General features: G+C 44.2%; 1 protein-coding gene across 41 annotated transcripts in view; it reads left to right on the top strand.

Moving 5' to 3' along the window:
• The window catches only part of Foxp1 (forkhead box P1), a 597,405-nt gene that overhangs the window by 566,133 nt on the left and 12,095 nt on the right, over nt 1-19,177 (top strand). For 28 of the 41 annotated variants that reach the window (XM_030255064.1, XM_006505314.4, XM_017321301.2 and 25 more), the window contains 6 exons: nt 2,210-2,293; nt 10,879-11,080; nt 11,188-11,267; nt 11,894-11,995; nt 14,957-15,078; nt 16,826-16,895. In XM_030255064.1, the coding sequence (XP_030110924.1) occupies nt 2,210-2,293; nt 10,879-11,080; nt 11,188-11,267; nt 11,894-11,995; nt 14,957-15,078; nt 16,826-16,895 (660 nt within the window). Of the gene's footprint in view, nt 1-2,209; nt 2,294-10,878; nt 11,081-11,187; nt 11,268-11,893; nt 11,996-14,956; nt 15,079-15,449; nt 15,620-16,825; nt 16,896-19,177 lie in introns of those variants that run through there. The other 13 variants (XM_006505316.4, XM_030255065.1, XM_030255066.1 and 10 more) reach the window with 5 other exon arrangements.

The following is a 19,177-nucleotide window of genomic DNA, read 5'->3' as shown; positions in this document are numbered from 1 at the left end:
CCCTCCGGTCATACTCGGTGTTCTCACACTATGGAAGGAAAAGACCCAGGGAATGTGGATGGCTTGGAGGAGTTCGGGGAATGTGATCTTAGCTCAGTCACTTAACTTCAGGGTGTGGATGTGGCTTGTGTCCACATTGTAGTTGGTCCTGTCTGCTGGAAGGTCAGACTTGGTGGATACCGAGAGGATGGCGCCCCCATGCTTGGCCTTTAGATTTTTTCCTCTTTCCACACTACTTATTCCTTGTAATTGCTACATCGGAGATGTTTACCCCCAAATTAAGTCAAAATTAATATTCAGCAGACTCTTCCATAAATACCACCTCTCACCCTTTAATTTGTGTTGTTCGGCATGGGCAGTCTACTTACTTCACGGTTTTAGAAAGAGTGGCATGCATGATGCGTGACTTAATTCCTTTCTGCCCCATCCTAGTTTTCAAAACAAACTTAAAAAATAAAATAAAGCAAAAAACACGGCAGAAGAGTATTTTCGTTTTAGTGTGTCTCCAGAAAAAAACCCCACAAAACAAACAAACAAAAACACTTTAGGGCACTTAATGTAAAAAGAAAAAAATGAATAACCATAGAAAAATGCTATTCCCCACGCTTTAATTGTTTTGTCTGCGCCACTCTGAAAACCCAAATTCCTTTGGCATTATGTGTTTAGAGACTTAGTTTGGCAGTTCAATAATGCACCGAGAAACAGAGGGTGGGTAGCATCATGTAGGTCCTAATATGGCAGCGCTTTCATTTCCTGTTTGTTGAAAGATAAATGCTAACACTGTAAAGCACTCCCCCCTTCCTCCTCATTTATTCCTTCCCAAACCACAAGGGAATAGAAAGAAATAAAAACTCAAATGTGATATGGCTGTTGACTGAGCCAGCCGGTAGGGAAGACATAGAGACGTGTTTTCCTCTGCCATTGCGTCCCATCCCCCTTCTCTGCTCTCCCCTGACTCTGAGCCCCTACTTCCCATCTCCCCACCACCGGAAATAACTTGGCTAAAAATGTGAAGTAGATTTAATTTGGGCATAATTTTAAGGCTCAAAAAAAAAAAATAACCTGGGCTTTCTAAAGATTTAAAGTCAACTATGAGATACTAAAGGGATAAGTAAGTTCCTCACCTTGCTCCTAAGGCTTTGTTTTTGACACACTATAAAGCTTTGGAAGATGCACACATGTATGTAGAAATACTCCTCCCCTTCCTATGTCCACATTGTCCCTTAATGCTACATCTGTCTCCTCAGCTTCACTTTTTGTTGTTGTTGTTTTTTTGGTTTTTTGGTTTTTGTTTTGGAGGCCATATCCTTCTCCACTTACCTGAGAGTCATCATTGGAGGTCCTTGCCCCAGCTTTCTTGTGATGTACCAAAGTTATCACTGTATCAGACTGGTCCAAAGCCAGCATAAAGGTTCTAGCACCTAATGAACAGTGAATGTCTGCTCTGCCCATCCCGTTTGAAATATCTATAACATCAGAAGATAACTTTTTTTTTTCCTTTGAGACAGGGTTTCTCTGTGTAGCCCTGGCTGACCTAGAACTCACTCTGTAGACCAGGCTGGCCTCGAACTCAGAGATCCGCCTGCCTCTGCCTCCTGAGTGCTGGGATTAAAGGCGTGCGCCACCACGCCTAGCAGAAAATAACTTTTTTATGAAGTAAAGATACTGGGATTATTAAGGAAGCATCTAGTGGGGTACTTGATGTTGAACCCCTGAAACAGATGTTCTTATTGCTCACCTAAAGATGGGAACCCCCTCAGTTCTGGTATCCCTGCTCCTGCCAGCAAGACAGACTCAGCTAACTTTCCACAAGTGTATCCAGGTATCCATGAGTTTGTCCACAACCACAACAGATGAATTTATGAGTGTGAGCTAGCTGCTCATCTTGCCATGGCCTCGTCATGATTCAGCTTGGCTAATGGGCATGATTCATGCTTGCCTTTGAGCTGTCCGTGTTCCCCGGGACTCCTTGGTGCCAGCAGGTCTAGAACGTGCCAGTTAAAGTCTAATACACCTTGTGTTGGGAAATCTCACATCAACACCTCCGGTTACCTGGACTTTGGCAGGGGTCCTATAGGTTTCAGATGATGAAGCAATAAAAATGATGTGCTGTGGTGCAGTAGTTAGTTGGGACATTCATAGTTTGGGGTGTTCAAAGGAGTCACACATCTGTATTTGATGACATAACAAAGTCTTCTCTTCCCATCAGCTTGCAAAAGACAAAGAGCGCCTGCAAGCCATGATGACCCACCTGCATGTGAAGTCTACAGAACCCAAAGCTGCCCCTCAGCCCGTAAGTACTGTCCCCACCAGGGGGAATGGCCTGGTGGCATTCCCTCTCTGCCCCCCACCTCAAAGGACTGCAGGAATACCTCCTAGGGCAGATGTGGATGCCAAAGCCCTTCCCCCACTTGACTCTTTGGGCCTTTCATGGGGAGACCAGCGGGAAGCTAGGCAGAGACCTGGGGCAACACAGACATGATGTTTTGAGGAGTCTCCTTTGCAAAACTCCTGCCTCGGGCTCCATTCTTCACCATGAGCTGACATCAACGCTGGTATCACTCATGTACATTGCTGAACATCTCCTAGTAGCTTTAGCTGATTATTTAAAACGGAGGCCATGCCTTGGTTCCTGATTTTAAGATTTGTAAAATTTAAAGGTACGCTGACTTTATTTGATTTTGCAGGGAGTTCCTGTGTGAAAATTAATTGAGCGTTGACAATCTATAGTTAGTAGCAGCAATTTTAATCAACATGCAATGATGCAGCATAATGGCAAAGTATTGGTTTATCTGTTTTGACTGATTTTTTTTTCTATAAATAAAGCAAACACACACCCCTATATGTATGATGCATGGTGATAGAAATAAAACGGAGTCAGACTATTAACCCAGTAAATATGGTAGCCTGCCAAGATGCAGTTGGCAGACAGAATTAATGTCTGAAGCAGAACACATTACTGAGATACAGGACATAAAATCATTAAACACTCCATGCGTCCATTTTTACTGGGGAAGAATCTTAGCTACCATGTATTCCACAGTAAATGGCTGCAGGACCAGATGACTAAGCTACCAAAAGAGGAAGCAGGGGTCGGGGCATGGGGCAAAGCATTAGGAGCTGTTCCCACCTGTCCCTTCTTTTCAGAAGAGCGCTGGGAAGACATGGACCCAGCTGAGCAAGCTGCCCCGAGTGCTGCCCTGAAATGATTTGCCTGACTTCTAAAAGAGTCATGACCATTGGCAAAGGGGAGTGATTGTCTTGGACCTCTCTGGAAGTCCTCCAGGGCTTTAGTGAAGTGCTCCCCCTAGGAGGAAGAGGCTGCCTGCATCTTCACTCACACCTAGCATCAGGGAGAGCATGAGGTTGTTCCTATCTTCCTCCGTGAATTAATGACATCAATGATAGAGTCATGATTGAATGGAACACTCGAGTAATAGGCTTGTTTGGGATCAAGGCCGAGGAGGAATCCACATAGAAAGATGGAACTACAGAGTCCCTTGGGATCCTCAGCGGGTAATGGGCCTTGGACTAGCTAGGAACACCATTTATGTAAGCCCACCCAGGCACAAGAGGACCCTTGATGATCTGTCACCCTGTGGACCTGCTAAGTAGCCAATAAACAAGAGAAAAGCAGCGGGGGTGAGGGAATGAACAGGGAAGGAAGGTTTGTCTTGATTAGTATTGAAAAAAAATGTTTTACATTCTAGAAAATTATAACTTTGGAGGGGACCTCCTACTAAATTTATTTTTAACTGCTCTATTGAAAATTCTCTACCACTAGTCAACATTATCTCTTAGTAGCTTAGCACAGTATTTCTTTATTAAAAGAAATAGGCACGAATATTTTTGACTGAAAAATTAATAGCTTTTGAATTCACACACAGCAGGTTTTCTTTTGCAAAGAAGTCCAATATCGCTGCACAGCACTTCTATAACCATTTATTTAGAGTCTAAGTCAAACCTTTGACAGCTAGAGCGCTGCTACAAGCCAGTATAAAGAACTCCAAGATGTAAACCAACAATAGGCCGTCTGTGTGAGGTTTGCCATTGTCAAATACATAGATTGTTTGGATTAGTTTATGTAAATGTACTGTTGTATTACCCTTTGGAAAAAAAATCACATTTGTGTATGAAAAGTGGTTCTCCTCACAGGCAGCATTATAAATTCCTTATCCTTTAACTTACATGTAAGAAGTAAAAATTGGTGCCTGACACGTAGATATTGTGTGACACTCTGTTGTCGGAGTGAACCTGCCTCCTTTTCATTTATTGGAAAATAGAAAATTTTATTATAGATACCATCTTAGAAATCAGGAATTATTAAAATATGTATAGGTGAGGCATTGGAAAATTAATTATAAAAGATAGACGTGTAATGTTTTGCATAAATTTTCACTTCCTTGCCAAAAGAAAAGAAAAGAAAAAAAAAAGGCCCATGCATATTTCAGACCCTGTGATGCTTTCAACTGTAGGGACTGGGAGCTATCTGGTGACTGATCCTAACATTCAAAATATTCCCTACAGCCCGTAATTAATTTATTCCTCCCTAAATAATGGAACGGCTGGTGAGCGTTTGAATGAGTATCATTCTAGAATCTGTGGTTTGAAAGAAATAGTCCCCAAGTTTCACATCTCACCATAGGTGGGGACTTCCACGTTACGTCCTTGCCAGTGGGCTTATGAAGCTGTCTCTTTTTCCATTCCTCTTTAAAAGGGAACTTGGTGTTCATTTTAAAACTTAGTCACTAAGTGATAGAGTGCTTTGCTGCAATTGTGGCCCTTCAGTGAGTGCCATCTGGGTGGCAAGAGTCTCTCGTATCCAGTGGTCCACCCTGCCCCCCAGTTCATCCCCTCCAAGAGCTGCCAATCCATTCTCAGATGGTTCTTATGTCAGCCCAGAGATGCATTTTCCGTGTCTTGAGATGTGGATAGTTAGAAGATGTGCACATTCTTAAGGCTGTGCCCAAGGGTATAGATGAGGCTTTGAGCTCAACCCACGATGAGCTGGAAGCATATGGCCAATGGGAACAGTATCCCAGGCCTTGGGTCCTTGGGCAGCATGTCTTCTGACAGCCATTGCACCTCTTCCCTCAGAATTGGAACTCCTAAATTTAGAAACCAATTCTTTCTGTCCTGAGATAGTTACTTGGCCACCATGACAGACCGAGCATGATCAAATGAGAAAGACCTAACTTGCCAGGGAGGTGTTGGGAGTCTTGCGGATAAGCTACCAGATAAGTGTATGCATGTATCTCATACATACTCATACACATGCAGACTGTTTACTGTATAGAGAATGCTGTATGCGACTAGGAAATGTGACCTGGGGGAATGACGTGTCATTTGAAACCTAGAAGCTGGGTTGGACTCTCTGGAAGGAAAGCGAGGGATGGGAGTGGAAGAAGGACATGTTCAGTGAGGGTCAGCGGAGAGGAGTGGAAAGAATAATCAATCTCAGAAATCCACTGCCATTTCAGCCAGGCCCTGCTTAGCTAGAATCTAGCAAGTTCTAGAGTGCCCAGAGAGAAAGGGCTGTTGTTGACATGTGTTTACAGAAGCCAAATTTGTTGTCGTTTAAGATTTTAAAGTTCTGCTGTTTCCCACGGAAAGCGAAGCAACAGCAAGGGGGAAGAAAATAGCCTGCAATTCCTTTGTTCCAAAACCTAGTTCCATTCCCAGGGCAAGCAGCACACTGTCTATACTTAACTCCATGAAGGATTGGCTGAGATTGATCTGTAGGTGGGGGAGGACAGAACTCAACACAGAGCGACCAAAGGAAACATGCTAGGCCTTCATTAAGGGGCTGATGACTTTTTACAGAGACATTTGGTCATGCTGTTTGTTAGGAGTGTGCAGTGGAAATTCCACTTCATAACTCGGAATCGGGGAGCACCTTCAGGTTCATTTTTTGGGGGGGAGGGGTGCTGGGGGGGGGTCCTGCACTTGTGAGAACTACTCCCCATGCCTGGAGAAACCACATTCTTTGCGATTTGGTGGGCAAGTAACTACAGCACTGGTAGAAGAGACTGCTTTATGAAAAACTTTATAATACACTTTTGGAGTGAAATGCAGCTGGAGATTTTCCCCTCTGTACATTCCCTTCTAGACTCCAACTCTAGCAATTAGGACTGTTTTGAAATAGCTTTTAGCTCCTATCAAAACAGAGTGCTCCCTCTACTCCACCCCCCTTTTTAAAAAAAAAAATCCCATGAACTTCAAGGGGTGGGTGATCAGGTGTGGGCTGCAGGAGCCTTGGAGCAGTAATGGCAGCCTGTCTGTCATAAAGAGGAGCTCTCACATGCAGCACACAAAAGCTGTTTTATAGACTGGTTTTGTTAAGTCCCCTTCCTCACCTCAGGTTTGTTGTCCCTGTCCCTGCCAGAAATGCCACCCTCTGAGTCTGTAGAATAAGCCTCTCTCCCTGTCAGTGCACAGAGTCCTCTCCAAAGGCCTCTGCTCTGCCACCCACTGCCCTGCCCTCTGTCCCTGGAGTCTGAACTTGGTGATTCATGCCTACAAAGGCAGCTTGCAGTCTCTGAACGTTGCAGGTGGGGGCAGGACCTGAGCCTCTCTGGCCCATCCAGCCAACAGCAGAGAAACCAGTTCTGCGAGCCTGCAGTCCCTTCTGTGCCGCTGGCCTCTGCTGTTTTGGTTTCAGGTTTTTCTTTTGTTCTCAGAATCTGTTTTCATGAGAAGCAAGAGCACAAACAAAAACAAAACAAAACAAAAAGTTCTTGTGGGAATACTCCCTAGCAAGTCAGTTTCTGTCTCGAGGTTCACACCAGCGGTTTGTTTGTTTATTATTTTTTAAAATGTGAGTGACTCACTGTCCTTACTCGGGAGGGAAATGTGCTGTGGAGGAACTAAAGATTGATTTTTGTTTTTAGAAAGAACAAAGTAACATTGGGCTGCTGATAGTTGGGATAGTTTCAGTGGTAGAAGCTTCCAAGAAAGTCCTTCAGTAACTAAACTAAGGTTGAAAAGGCTTGATAGCACAGTTGTTTGTATTTTTACTTACAGTCTAAAAGCCTGCAGCAACTTTAACTGACATAAGAATTTAGCTCCTGGCCAGAGTTTGAAAGAGATTATCTTTGCTGAAATCATCCCCTCCGTGGCAACTTGCCATGGAGAAAAATATCTGCGTTACTAGCTTTTCTAAACATAGCAACCTCTTCCTAAATAGAAAATGAGCACAATGAGAAAAACGGGCTTTCCATTAGGGAGAGAAACCCTCCCAGTCGGATGCCTTCCTGCGCCATGCCCAGGGCGCTCTTCTAAAACCTTACTTACACTTAGAAACATAAACCATCGAGGGGCTTCCCTTTCTTATTGATGACTGTATAGAGATTCAATAATTTCCAATTAAGATAAATATTTCAAGGTAACAGGGGAAAAAAAGAAACCTACCCCAAACTGTTCCCAATGATTTGATCTTTTATCTGTGCGTGTGCGGGCACGCAGGCATGTGTATCCGAGGTCAGTGCCCCATGTGTTCTTCAATCATTTCCCCACCTTATTTTTTGAGACACGATCTCTCACTGAGCCCGGAGGGCCTGTTTAGCTAGGCCATCTTGCTTAGAAAGCCCTGAGAGTCCTCCTGTCTTTGCCTTCCCATGGCTGGCATTATAGGGCACGGACCCATCACTCCCGAAATGCTGAGGATGTGAGAGCTCCGGTCTTCCTCCTTAGGCAAGCTCTTTCCTGACTGAGTCATTCGCTGCAGCACCCTAGTTTGCTCTTCTAGGCTTGTGGTAGGGCTCATGATTATTCTGTTTTCAATGTTCTTGGTAGAGTCCTTCTTGGTAAGAACAGGCTTTATATGAACACAGTATTTTTTTTTTAATCTTTCTTGGTAGCCCCCCTACTCAACCTTTTCTCCTTGAGAGTGAAACACACACGCAAGCTCGAGCACACACACACACGCGCACGCACACACGTGATGGCCAGACAGACGGTTAAAAGTTAAGAACTTGCACAGCAGCTGCCAGGGTTGTGTCTCATTAACGTGTTGGTCCGGACTTCTGATGGTCTTGGATGGCAAAGCTCCCTGTTTGGAGTTCCCAGTTTTTTTTGTTTTTTTTTTTGTTCTTCCCTCACAGGCTACAGTCATGTTTAATTTAGAATCCAGGCTCCTTTGGCAAATTAGCAATTAGAACAATTTTGTGGGAATATGTATATGTGTCATTAGTTTTTCTGCAAATTAATAGCCAGGGCAGAGGTCAGGCAGAAATTTTCCACTTGACTGAAGCTTTTCCATTGAGACGTGGCACTTGGGTTTGGAATGGCCGCAGCTGTTCCCAGACACCCTTTTCCTCTAGGAACTGTCTTTTAATTAGTTTACCTCATAGCCATCATTACAAATATTACTGTCTCCCCTCCCTGAAATAAAATTACTGTTTCTACAAAATATTCCAGCGACATTGTGCACCACTGCACATTCATGGCGGGGGTCAGTCGAATGCACCATTTAAATCATTAGATCACCTCCGTCCGCTTCTCCTAATTAGAGTCCTTACAATACATTTTTATCTGGTAATTAGCTGAGATTGGCTGCTTCCTCTGTGGCTTATTAGAGACAGCCCAGCAGTGGGTGTGAATCACGGTGTCATTTGCCAAGCCTGGTAAACCTCTCTTCAGGCTCAGTGTTTACTCCCAGTTCCTACCTACATTCAAAAGCATCCAGAAAATTCGGCCTGCGTTGCTGTCTTCCAGTCTCGTGCCAGCACTAGAAGGATCTGTTTTTTCATTGTTGCTGTCAAGGGCAGAACTGGTCCAAGTATTATTGAACCCCATAGGAAAGCTGCAAGAGTCACATTCTTTGCACACCTAATGGCATGTCTCTGTGTGTGGGTTCACCAGTTCCTCTCAGATCTTTCAAAACGATGGGTTCGTAACTGCTGAATGGTTCCATAGGACTTGCCGGACTTCCTTACAGAGCTGGCAGGGGGCGACGGGATAATGTTCTTAGGCTAGGAGGAGAAGTCAGGATCTAGGGTGAGACCCCAGAGAAGCTGCCCAGGCTTTATGCCTGCTTTTGACAGTAAGTGCTTCAAGGACAGCAGCTCTGTGGTTTAGTTCAGCTTCCAAGCCTGTGGAAGTTCTTGGTAATATTTATTGAGTGTCATTCATAAGCGTGGATAAAAGCTGTTCTCGGGATCTTTTCCAGAAGCAAGCATAACTGAGAGGTAGAGATGTTTATAGCATTCATTTAGACATTAGCTGGGCATAAGTAGCGGGTGCAGAGGCTGTAGGGCCATACAAGCACGTGGATTGACTTTGAGTCTGAGTCAAGAGATGGACAAGCTTCTCTTTCAGTCTTTGTAAACCACGAGTAGTTTGTAGGACGGTGAATGAAATGAGGCCTCTCAGAGCATGGGTTTTAGAGTGTGTATTTTTATGAACGGTATCTGTGGCTTTCCATGCTCAGGCTTTTCAGCATTCGAAGGATCAAACCTTTGTATTTAGGATCTTTCTACACTAATTTCCTGACCCTCCCAACTCCAGCCGATGCTAAATAATACAGTGGCCAGATTTGGGCACTTGTTAAGGCCTGAGGGGAAAGGGGGTCAGCCTTTGCTCTTCTCCGTTGGCATCTTGCTCTGCCCTGTCCCTGGCCTCTACTCTGAACTATCAGCACTTGGTTTGCAAGTGTGTGATGCTCAGCTCTCTAGCACCATTGGGAGGGCAGATTACCACACCGCCCCTGCTTGTTGAAGGTCAAGCAAGACTATGCCCCAGATTGCTGTTCTTGGACACTGGGGGCTGGTAGTGTACGGAGTCAATATTTCAAACTGAACCTGGAAAAGCAGAGCTGAGTGCTCTCAGCCCACCACTCAGCACCAAACCTGGGGTTTTCTGTTAATGTTCCTTTCATGACATCGGTCTCTTCACGTCTCTTCCTTTGGAACTTACTGCACAGCAGGGTAGTTAGTGTCTTACATTCCAACTGTGTGAATTGAAGTTGAGTCTTTCTAGTACACTGGAGCAAAGGACTCACTTTCAATACCATCCAGAAATAATACTTGTGCTTAATCTGATGGTGGCCAAGTGACGGCCACCATCAGACTTTGTAGAAGTTTCTTGGGTTTTGGAGAGGCTGTCTAAGTACTGGGTACCTCCATAAACATGGTGAAAACCACTAGGTTCTTCTGCATTGTCAAACTCAAGGGGCTTTTCTTGTCCTGATCGGCTTTAGAGAAGAATCATTCTCTCCAGTAGTGTGTGAGAATCCTGAGGAAGAACGCAGTAGAGCAGAAGGAAAGAAGGCGTTCATTAATCCTGCTCCACCCTGCTTCAGAGACTCTCCGTTTCCACAGCTGGACCATTTCAATCTTTTAAGCAGCCAAATGTTACCACTGTATAAAAGTTCATGTCTGCCTCGGTCAGGGCCACTGTTGAGCCAGAGCCACGGGTCCATCATGCACAGCCCTGTAGTGCCTTCAGTTCCACAGTGGACTTAAGTCCCGTAACTTCTTGCTGGTCTCTGTAGTGACTCGGAGCCCTGTGTAGCCTCTTAGTAAACCCATTGCAATTTTAAGGTTAAAACAGAAAGTCAGGCAACACAGCTTTCCAGTTGTGGCAGTATGCTCCTGAGAGTTACACTGGACAAACCAGGTTTATACCCCTGTAGCTTGCTCAGCTGGCGTTCCTTCAAACCCCCAACCTTGCTGCTGTGCAAAGGAGAATCCCTTTCGTTGAAAGTGTGTCCCGTGTAAACATACCAGTTTGGAGAGGTAACCCTCGCCAGGTGCCCGCCAGTCTTTCCTCTGGGACAAGAGAGGTTTTCACGGTTGCTCGGATTTCTGTGGTTGTTTGATTTGTGCTTTTTGTTTTGCCTTTCTCAAGTTCTTCTAACCCATATCCTTCTCCTCACAGCTGAATCTGGTATCAAGTGTCACCCTCTCCAAGTCTGCCTCAGAGGCTTCTCCACAGAGCTTACCTCATACTCCAACAACCCCCACCGCCCCCCTGACTCCTGTCACCCAAGGCCCCTCCGTCATCACCACCACCAGCATGCACACGGTGGGACCTATCCGCAGGCGGTACTCAGACAAATACAACGTGCCCATTTCTTCAGGTAGCTACTCTCTGTCTTTGCCTGGGGCGGCATGGGGAATCTGCAGTTCCTATCGACGAGCCCCTTTTTAAAAAGCGATCATTAATAGGACAATGATTCTCATTTAGCAGATATTGCGCAGAACCAAGAATTTTATAAGAACGCGGAAGTTAGACCACCATTTACATATGCATCTTTAATCAGGCAGGTAAGTAAATAACATGGACCGTGAAATGCTATCAAAAGGTGTACGTGGGTATATTATATTGATGAAGTAGATTTAAAACCACTTAGTATGCAAGCATGCTAAAACCTTTTCTATAAGGTTTTTAAAAACTGCAATATATAACATAATTGCTTTTGATTAAGTATTACAATACGATGTGATTATTAGGGAATTCATTTCACACAACAGTGAGAATGAGGCTGTTTAAAGATGGCAAGTCAATTATCACAAAGCTACAGTAATCTCTGATCCCTGGAATTAATCTGAGCTCTAAATAATTACTGAGCTTTAATCAGCTAGTGAAATGTTTTGCATTTCTCTTTGATTCTGCTTTATGAATGACTAATAAATTAATATTTCTGTACGGAAACAGAAATAAAAACTCCAAACAATTAGATAATTCCATTTCGAGTTTTGCTACTGAACTGCTTAAATACAACCATTAATCTTCGATCATTTTGTGAAACCTGCCTGAGGAGTTTGCTCCAAATTCCAGTTTTGGTTCCGGTTTGGTTGGGTTTTCTTTTTCTACATTTTTATGAACACTGTCGAATGACCCTGCCTATTGGATGATGAATTACCTTCTCCGGATTCTTTTTGCCTCGTAGGCCATTCTCGAATCTCCAGAAAAGCAGCTAACACTAAACGAAATCTATAACTGGTTCACACGAATGTTTGCTTACTTCCGACGCAATGCAGCCACGTGGAAGGTAAGCTTTGCAGTCTTGAATTTTTGACCTTTATAGAAGAGAGGATCTTCTGGAGAAGCATCTAGTTATTAGGCAAAGAGAGTATTCCCCTTGCACTGGGGAAGGTGACTAGGAGAAGTGTTTCATTGTGGTTGAAGTGTTCAGATGGAAGAGCCACTCCAGCCCCTGCCCCTGCCCCTGCAAGAGAGGTGTGTCTGGATTTGCTGGAGAATCCTGTGTAGGGGAAGGAGGTGACCTTGTGACCCTTAACTCGGAGGTTGGCCCTGTGCTGACACACACCGTGGGCAACCCAACAGTCATTTTCAGGGGCGTAACTAGGAACCAAGCTGGATAAGATCCTTCAGTGGTTAGATCAGAGCTCAACCCCACAAGCAGCGGAAGCTGTGTAACCCTCATACTCACACGGCCAAAAGGCTGATTTCTGCAGACTGCAAGGTATCCATTATAAGAATGGGTTCATGGCTACCCTGAGGGGAAAAGGTAGTTTCAGAATTATGTAATGTAATGTGACACCATTTGCCATAGAAGAGGTCGGTTGCTAGATAACCCCTAAATGCTTGGAGTCCCTTCTAAATCTCATAGGCATTTACTCCGTGCTCCATTAAGCCTTCCTGGTTAGGCATGGTGGTGCATGCCAGTCATCCCAGCATTTGAGAAGTGGGGAGATTTTTGAGTACAAGGCCAGGCTAGGCTATACAGATAGCCTTCACAACTTTTTCTCAGCTTCCTAGTTTGAATTTATTACACAATGCCTATACACGCCGTTCTATTTAGTACCGCCTAGCATTTAAGATCTGTCCTTATCCATGGTTTCAGTACAACAGGTGCTTTATAGGACGTGGCTTCCTTAGTTTAATAGGAAGAAACAGGTTTTGTTTTTTTTTCCTCCTCGCATTCTATAAGAAGATTAATATAGGCACGGAATTAATTCATTAGCCACATGGGGGCTGACAGGAAGTTATACTGCAGATCTTAGCTTCTTTCCAGTCCTGCCCCAGGAGAGAAAATACAACAGCTCTTTAGTTACCAATCTCTGAAAAGTTTAGGATGTAGAAGCATAAAGAAGACATTTTTCTTCAAATTGCTTTTTATAAATACCAAATGACCACATTTCAAAATAATTATCAGCTGAGGATATGAATTTCAACTCACATCTCCCTTTTCCAGCTTTGCAGAGTAAAGGCAGAAGTGTCACTAATACAAACAGTCCCCTGGGAAGTACCCAGGGACTCGTCAATACAGATAGTTTTTCTCTATGTGTCCTTACTGGGACAGTGATCCAAAGGACACTGTGGAATGGTGTCCTTTGCAGATCCGTTTTAATATACAGAGCGCTCTACATCATTCTGTGAGCAGCAATAGCCCCCGGAGTCTTTGGATTTTTTTGTGCATTTTGATACTTAGGTAAAATTCCCAACAGTGATTGATGCTGCCTTGTTGCCCAGCCGTCTCCCTCACGGGTGTACATGTGCTCTCTTGATTTTGAAAGGGAAGTGGCTACAATTGCTCCTGTCTCCTCCGTGATAGTGGAGGAGATAATTCCCTGTGCAATATAAAGAAGAAGTTGTTTCCTTAAAAGCCAGGTTAATTTTATAGGTGTCGAGTTTTGTTTTTAAGCAGCCCATCAGAAAGCTCTTCCATCAAGGGTAGCCTCTGTCAGTCACGTCAGGATCAGCAGGCTCCTTCCAGCTGTACTCATTCTCCTGGGGGCTCACTCTGTGGAGTCCACTGGTGAGCAAATTATAACAGAGGTAATAAAGATGTGCCCTGTTATCCTCTAAGTAGGGTATCACAGAGAAGACTAACTTTTAGGCAACCCAATTAGTCACCAATGATCAGTTCCCAGAAATCTGAAGGACCTCTGAGAGTTTGAACATTTGTCACCAAGAAAGCAAATTACTGTGGGAGAAGACTGTAGCTTGTCTGGACAATACAATGCTGGGGATTAAGTGAGGGCTTATGTAAGGTGCCAAAATCTCAGCGTATATGTCCTCCAAGCCACTTACTCTGAATGAACAAACAAGCAAGCAAACAAAAACCAAAAAAACAAACCTGCCACTGGCCACTTGTAATAGTCTCAAATTCATCACCCAGTTGCTCAGCCAGGCAAAACTAGAGTGTATCCAGTTTGGTTATCCCGTCAGGGTTGCAGATTTTCCTGAAAATATGAGACATTTCGGGCCTCTTTGCACTTAAGAATGCCCGTTTTGTTAGATGTGAAGGATCGCACTCAGCAATGGCCGTCAGTGACTTTTAAACATAAGAAACGTAGAAACCAAGTAATGCAATCTAGCCATTTTGCCATTGAGAGGCCTCCTTGTAAGTTCTTGGCATTTGCTCCTCCAAGTAATTGCCAGTGTTCCCAAATATTCCGGAAGGTAAGGCTCTGCTCAATTGTTGAGACTGAACTCTTAGTGCTGAGTTAGCCCCCGATCACCTTTGCTATACAAGATGGTACTCTCAGTGGTAAAATCCTATTTAGGATTTTCCTTAATAAAGCCTATGCCTGGTTTCAAAGCCAGATATTGCTGTGGATTTAAAACTGTTCACCTTTCATGATTTAAAAATGAAATATCTTTTCAAATCCTACATCAATGGGTTCGTAAAGAATAGTTTTTATACTTAACTGATTTTTGACATCCTCTTAACAATATTTTAGATTTATGTGGAGGGACCTGCTTGGGACTTGCATGCATGTTTACCAGTGTGTCTTCTGATCACATGGTACCAGAAATTAGGCTTAAATGCCAGAGTACCATCCATTCATAATCTGCGGTTTTTCTTAAAAGACACTCGGAAGAAGATCCTCCGTGGGGGTGGGGGTGGGGGTGGCGGCTACGGCTCTGGAGGTCGGTTTTACACATGTGGGGCTGAATGTACTGCTGTGTGTGTTTTTTTTTTTTTTGAGTCTTTTCTTATAGAAAAAAAATGTCAATGTTCTCTCTTTTATACTTGCTGCAGAATGCAGTGCGTCATAATCTTAGTCTCCACAAGTGTTTTGTGCGAGTAGAGAACGTTAAAGGGGCAGTATGGACAGTGGATGAAGTAGAGTTCCAAAAACGGAGGCCACAAAAGATCAGTGGGTACGTCCGCCATGTTTGAACTTCTTAGCCCAGCTCGGATTGTGCTAACGAGTGTACTGTAGAGGCTGCTAGGCGGTGTCAGACCAAAGACCTGGTTTTCACGTTTGTCTCAGTTAAGGGAAGCAAGAGAACATTTCATCCCTTCTGTCTCGTATACCCACCAGTCCCCCTGCCCCTGCTTGCTGGTCTCTGTTACATCCCATGCGAGTAGCTTTTAGGCGGCGTTGCATATTAACCCTCACGAGCCATTCGCTTATGCTTATTGCATTTTATTTTCTTTTTCCTGTTCCCTGTATTGGATGTCTGTCCTGCCCCCAACCCCGCCTCCTTTTGTTGCCACTCCATCTCCTTTGCTGCTGCTCCTATCCCAGGGTGCCATTCGCACCAACCTCTCACTGCATAAGTGCTTTATCAGAGTAGAGGATGAGTTTGGGTCCTTTTGGACAGTTGATGATGAAGAGTTTATACGTGGCCGCCATATTCAACGAGGCCGTCCTCGCAAATACTGCCCCGGTGAAAACTCTGACGAGCTTGGCGCACAGTAAGAGCCTTTACTTGCTTTGTTCTCTTGTGTCTGCTGTTGCTTTGGCTTTGCATGGTTGACTCATCCCATGTAGTATGACATTTCACCCAAGAGCAGTGCCACAGCTTTCTGCAACAGAAACTAAACAGTGTGAACTGTACACGCACCTCGCTCGTTTCCCTTTGGAACGCCAGTGCCTAGAAGATGCTTTTTCTGTGTCTCTAATGCCGATGATGACTGACTGTATTTTGATTCAGCAGCTAATGGGGACCCTCAAAGCTAGATATCATCCCCCATGTTACCCATAATCCCTGCAAGCGAAAGGAAGCGGTGGTTTACAGTATATATCTAGTGGGATAATTCTTTTCCCACTGAATACTCGAGTAACAATAATGAACAAGCTAGGTGTAGGGGTGGGTGCCTATAATGACTCCCCCCCCCAGGGGGGGAAGGAAGCTGAGGCAGGAGGACTGCACATTCCAGGACAGCCTACACTCTGTAGAGAGACTCTGTCTCAAAAAACTGAAAACCAAATTGTCCTAAGCTCAGGGGAAAGATTGATAATGTCATTCCCTTCAAAGTCTGTTGACAAATGAACCTCATTACAGACTGGAAGCCACACTTTCTCTCAGGATGTCCAATGTAATTTTGTAGTGTTTTTTTAAAACTAGGGCAGGGATATTTTTCTTTTTTTTTTTTTTTTTAAAAAAAGGTATTGTGGCTTCTTTTACCTAGTCAATAGAAAGAGCACCAAATTAGAGCTTGCTCTCCCAGACTGGGCTATTCAGGAAAGACAGCAGCCAAAGCTCCTGCTTTTACAAAAGAGGAGTAAACATGGCTTCCCTCGAGCAGTCAGGGCCACTGAGAATGAAGCCTTTGGGCTCCTCATTGCAGTACCAGACATCCTGCCACTCAGCCCTTACCTTCCTCCCGGAGCCTGGCAGCAGCTAACCCTTTGCAGACTGGTCCCCAGAAAATATACCCAAGTGTGTTATAATTTAACACAGTTTCACCAGGATGAACCACTAGGTTCATCGCCAGAGGTATTTTCCCACACCAACCCCGAGAAACATACATAAAGCTTAACTTTCCTTCAGTTTGGTGACCGGGTGGGGGAAGAATTTAAAATGTGGAAGACAACCAGCGAACTTGAAAGAGAAAAGTTGGCGAGGACCTCTGGATGGATTGTGTTTAACTCTGAGTTTTTATCTTTTTCTTACACAGTAACCCTTCCCTTATTAAAAACATGCAGAGCAGCCACGCCTACTGCACACCTCTCAATGCAGCTTTACAGGTAAGATTAACGGCCATCCCCCAGCCGCAGCGCAGACACAGGGCTCCCCCACTCATTTCAAAATATATTAGCCTCGCTCTAATTAGATATTAAATTTTAATTCCGTTAAACTTTTTTCTTAAGTGCACAAAGCATCGTTCTCCCCGGAGGCAAACACATCGGGCTGCTTCAGCAGGAGCAGGATGCTCAGCATTTTGAATATTGTGGCAAAAAAAAAATTAAAAGTTCACTTATTAATATTTATCAGCAGTATCATAATTTCCATCCTCTTATTTCAGAATTTCACTTGAGGCAAAAATACCACAAGTGTAATTACTCTAGCACAGCTATTAATGTGCTGGATGACAGGGCCAGCATGTCACATGACCTTCCATTGTTCCCAGGTTTAAAGAGAAAGTGGGGCTTTATTAAAGTCCATTCCAACACCTTTTCTTTCTATGGGGGTGGGGCCTGGGTTTGTTTTCTCCCTTGTAAAGTCAACCATCTAGACAACAGAAAGCATAAGAAAAGTGGAAGTGGCCATCCAGTTGTTCAGGAAAACCTAACCATCGTAGACTGGAGTTTCCTACTGACTGGTAAATCACACACTACCTCAGCGAGAGAATCTTAGAAGGGGTGAGCGACAGGAGGAACAATCTGTGTGTCCAGCCAGGCTTTAGGTTTCTTGTTCCTCATGGTTACCACACCACCTACTGATTTCTAAAATTAATGGGGTATCTGGTATTGCTTCTTTTAAATACCTGACGCCATCCTCAGGTCTCCCATAAGAGCTCAGACAGCCACTGTTAGTCTTTTGGGCTTTGGGTTTTTTGTTTGTTTGTTTTGGTTTTGGTTTTTTAACCCACCTTTATTAGTCTAGAAGACATACCTAAAAGAGTTTTGAAACATTTGCATTACGTACTCTGTAGACAAATCAAACGTTAGTTATCACACACCCCCCCCAGCACTGTTGAGTGTGACTACTGTAGCACCCCTGAACTGGTTGTTGGATTCTGTGATACCTCTGGCTGTTCTGAGGGACCATAACATGACAAGTGAAGGCAGACACAGAGAAACAAATGCCCCCAAAAGGGATGGCAGTGGGAAGAAGGCTTGGAGCGCGTGGCATGATGGGAACTAGATGGGGGAGGGGAGGCAGTGACAGCAGCCCGATTCTCACCACTTGCTAAGCAAATATTGACTGAGCCCCTATTCTGTGTGCCTGTCTTCCCAGCTCACCCAGCGCATCCTGGGGCTCCTTGTGGATAACACGCCCCTGACACAGTTGAACGCAGACTCGCTCAACTGAGCATCTCAGTAATTCTATTTATTTCTTCTTAGCATGAGCTAAATTTACTGGGAGAAACTACTCTCTGCGTTTCTTTTAATTACTCGTAGTTTACACAGTTACTTCACAAGAGTAAATGAAAGCCGGCTTATACCCTGCCACTGTAAATACCATGCATTAGTAACTTATTTTCCCTGGAGTCTTGTGAAGTATGAATTTAAAGGCAGCTCTATCTGGAATGGTATTAAAATTACAAGCACATTTTACATTGGATTCCCTTTACTATGTGACTAATTTCAATTAGCGTGCTGTATCGTTACAGATGCGTTCACGCTTCATCTCTGAGACTTTTGTTTTCCTACCCCTCTCCACGCTTCTGTGTTTCCCCTACTCGCCCAAAACCAGCCCGCGGCTTTCCAGGAACAATTTAAGGAGTATCTCCTTTGCCCCTCCTCTTGAATTTGGATTCCCCACCAGTAGACAGCCAGTCATACAAGACAGCTTCCTGCCATGCAAATTAAATAAAGATCCCACCAGCAGGGCCTTCCCTTTCTTTATCACCCACTTCCATTTTTCAAGGCAAGTAAAAATAACAGCGCAACAATATCATCTTAAAAAAAATTACTAGAGCGACATAACGGCGTGATATACAATTTATAAAATAGGACAGCAGAATCTACTACAGAAATAAAACATGGGGCTCGGGACAGATTGCATTATGCTCTGAAAAAGTGAGGTAACTAAGGGTAACCATAAAGCTTCGTATTTATAGACTGCCTTTTCCCCGGGGAGCGCAGAGCAGTTAACATTCCAAAAGCCTCGGTACTTAGGGACCCAAAGCGTGCCATCACTTGAGAACCTCTGTGTTGCGGGTAGAGGTGCTAGTTTGATATGAAGCCACACACTGTGCCCAGGATCATTTCTATCATTAAGTCTATTATAAACATGGTGGCACATCTGCTCCTAGGAGCATCAGCTACAGGAAGGACCTGTTTGAAGGTGATAATTTGGGGGC

Source organism: Mus musculus, chromosome 6 (genome assembly GCF_000001635.26).
Source record: "Mus musculus strain C57BL/6J chromosome 6, GRCm38.p6 C57BL/6J".
Taxonomy (NCBI): Eukaryota; Metazoa; Chordata; class Mammalia; order Rodentia; family Muridae; genus Mus; species Mus musculus.
The sequence above is the reverse complement of the archived record's forward strand: the minus strand, read 5'-3'. Positions and strand labels throughout refer to the sequence as shown.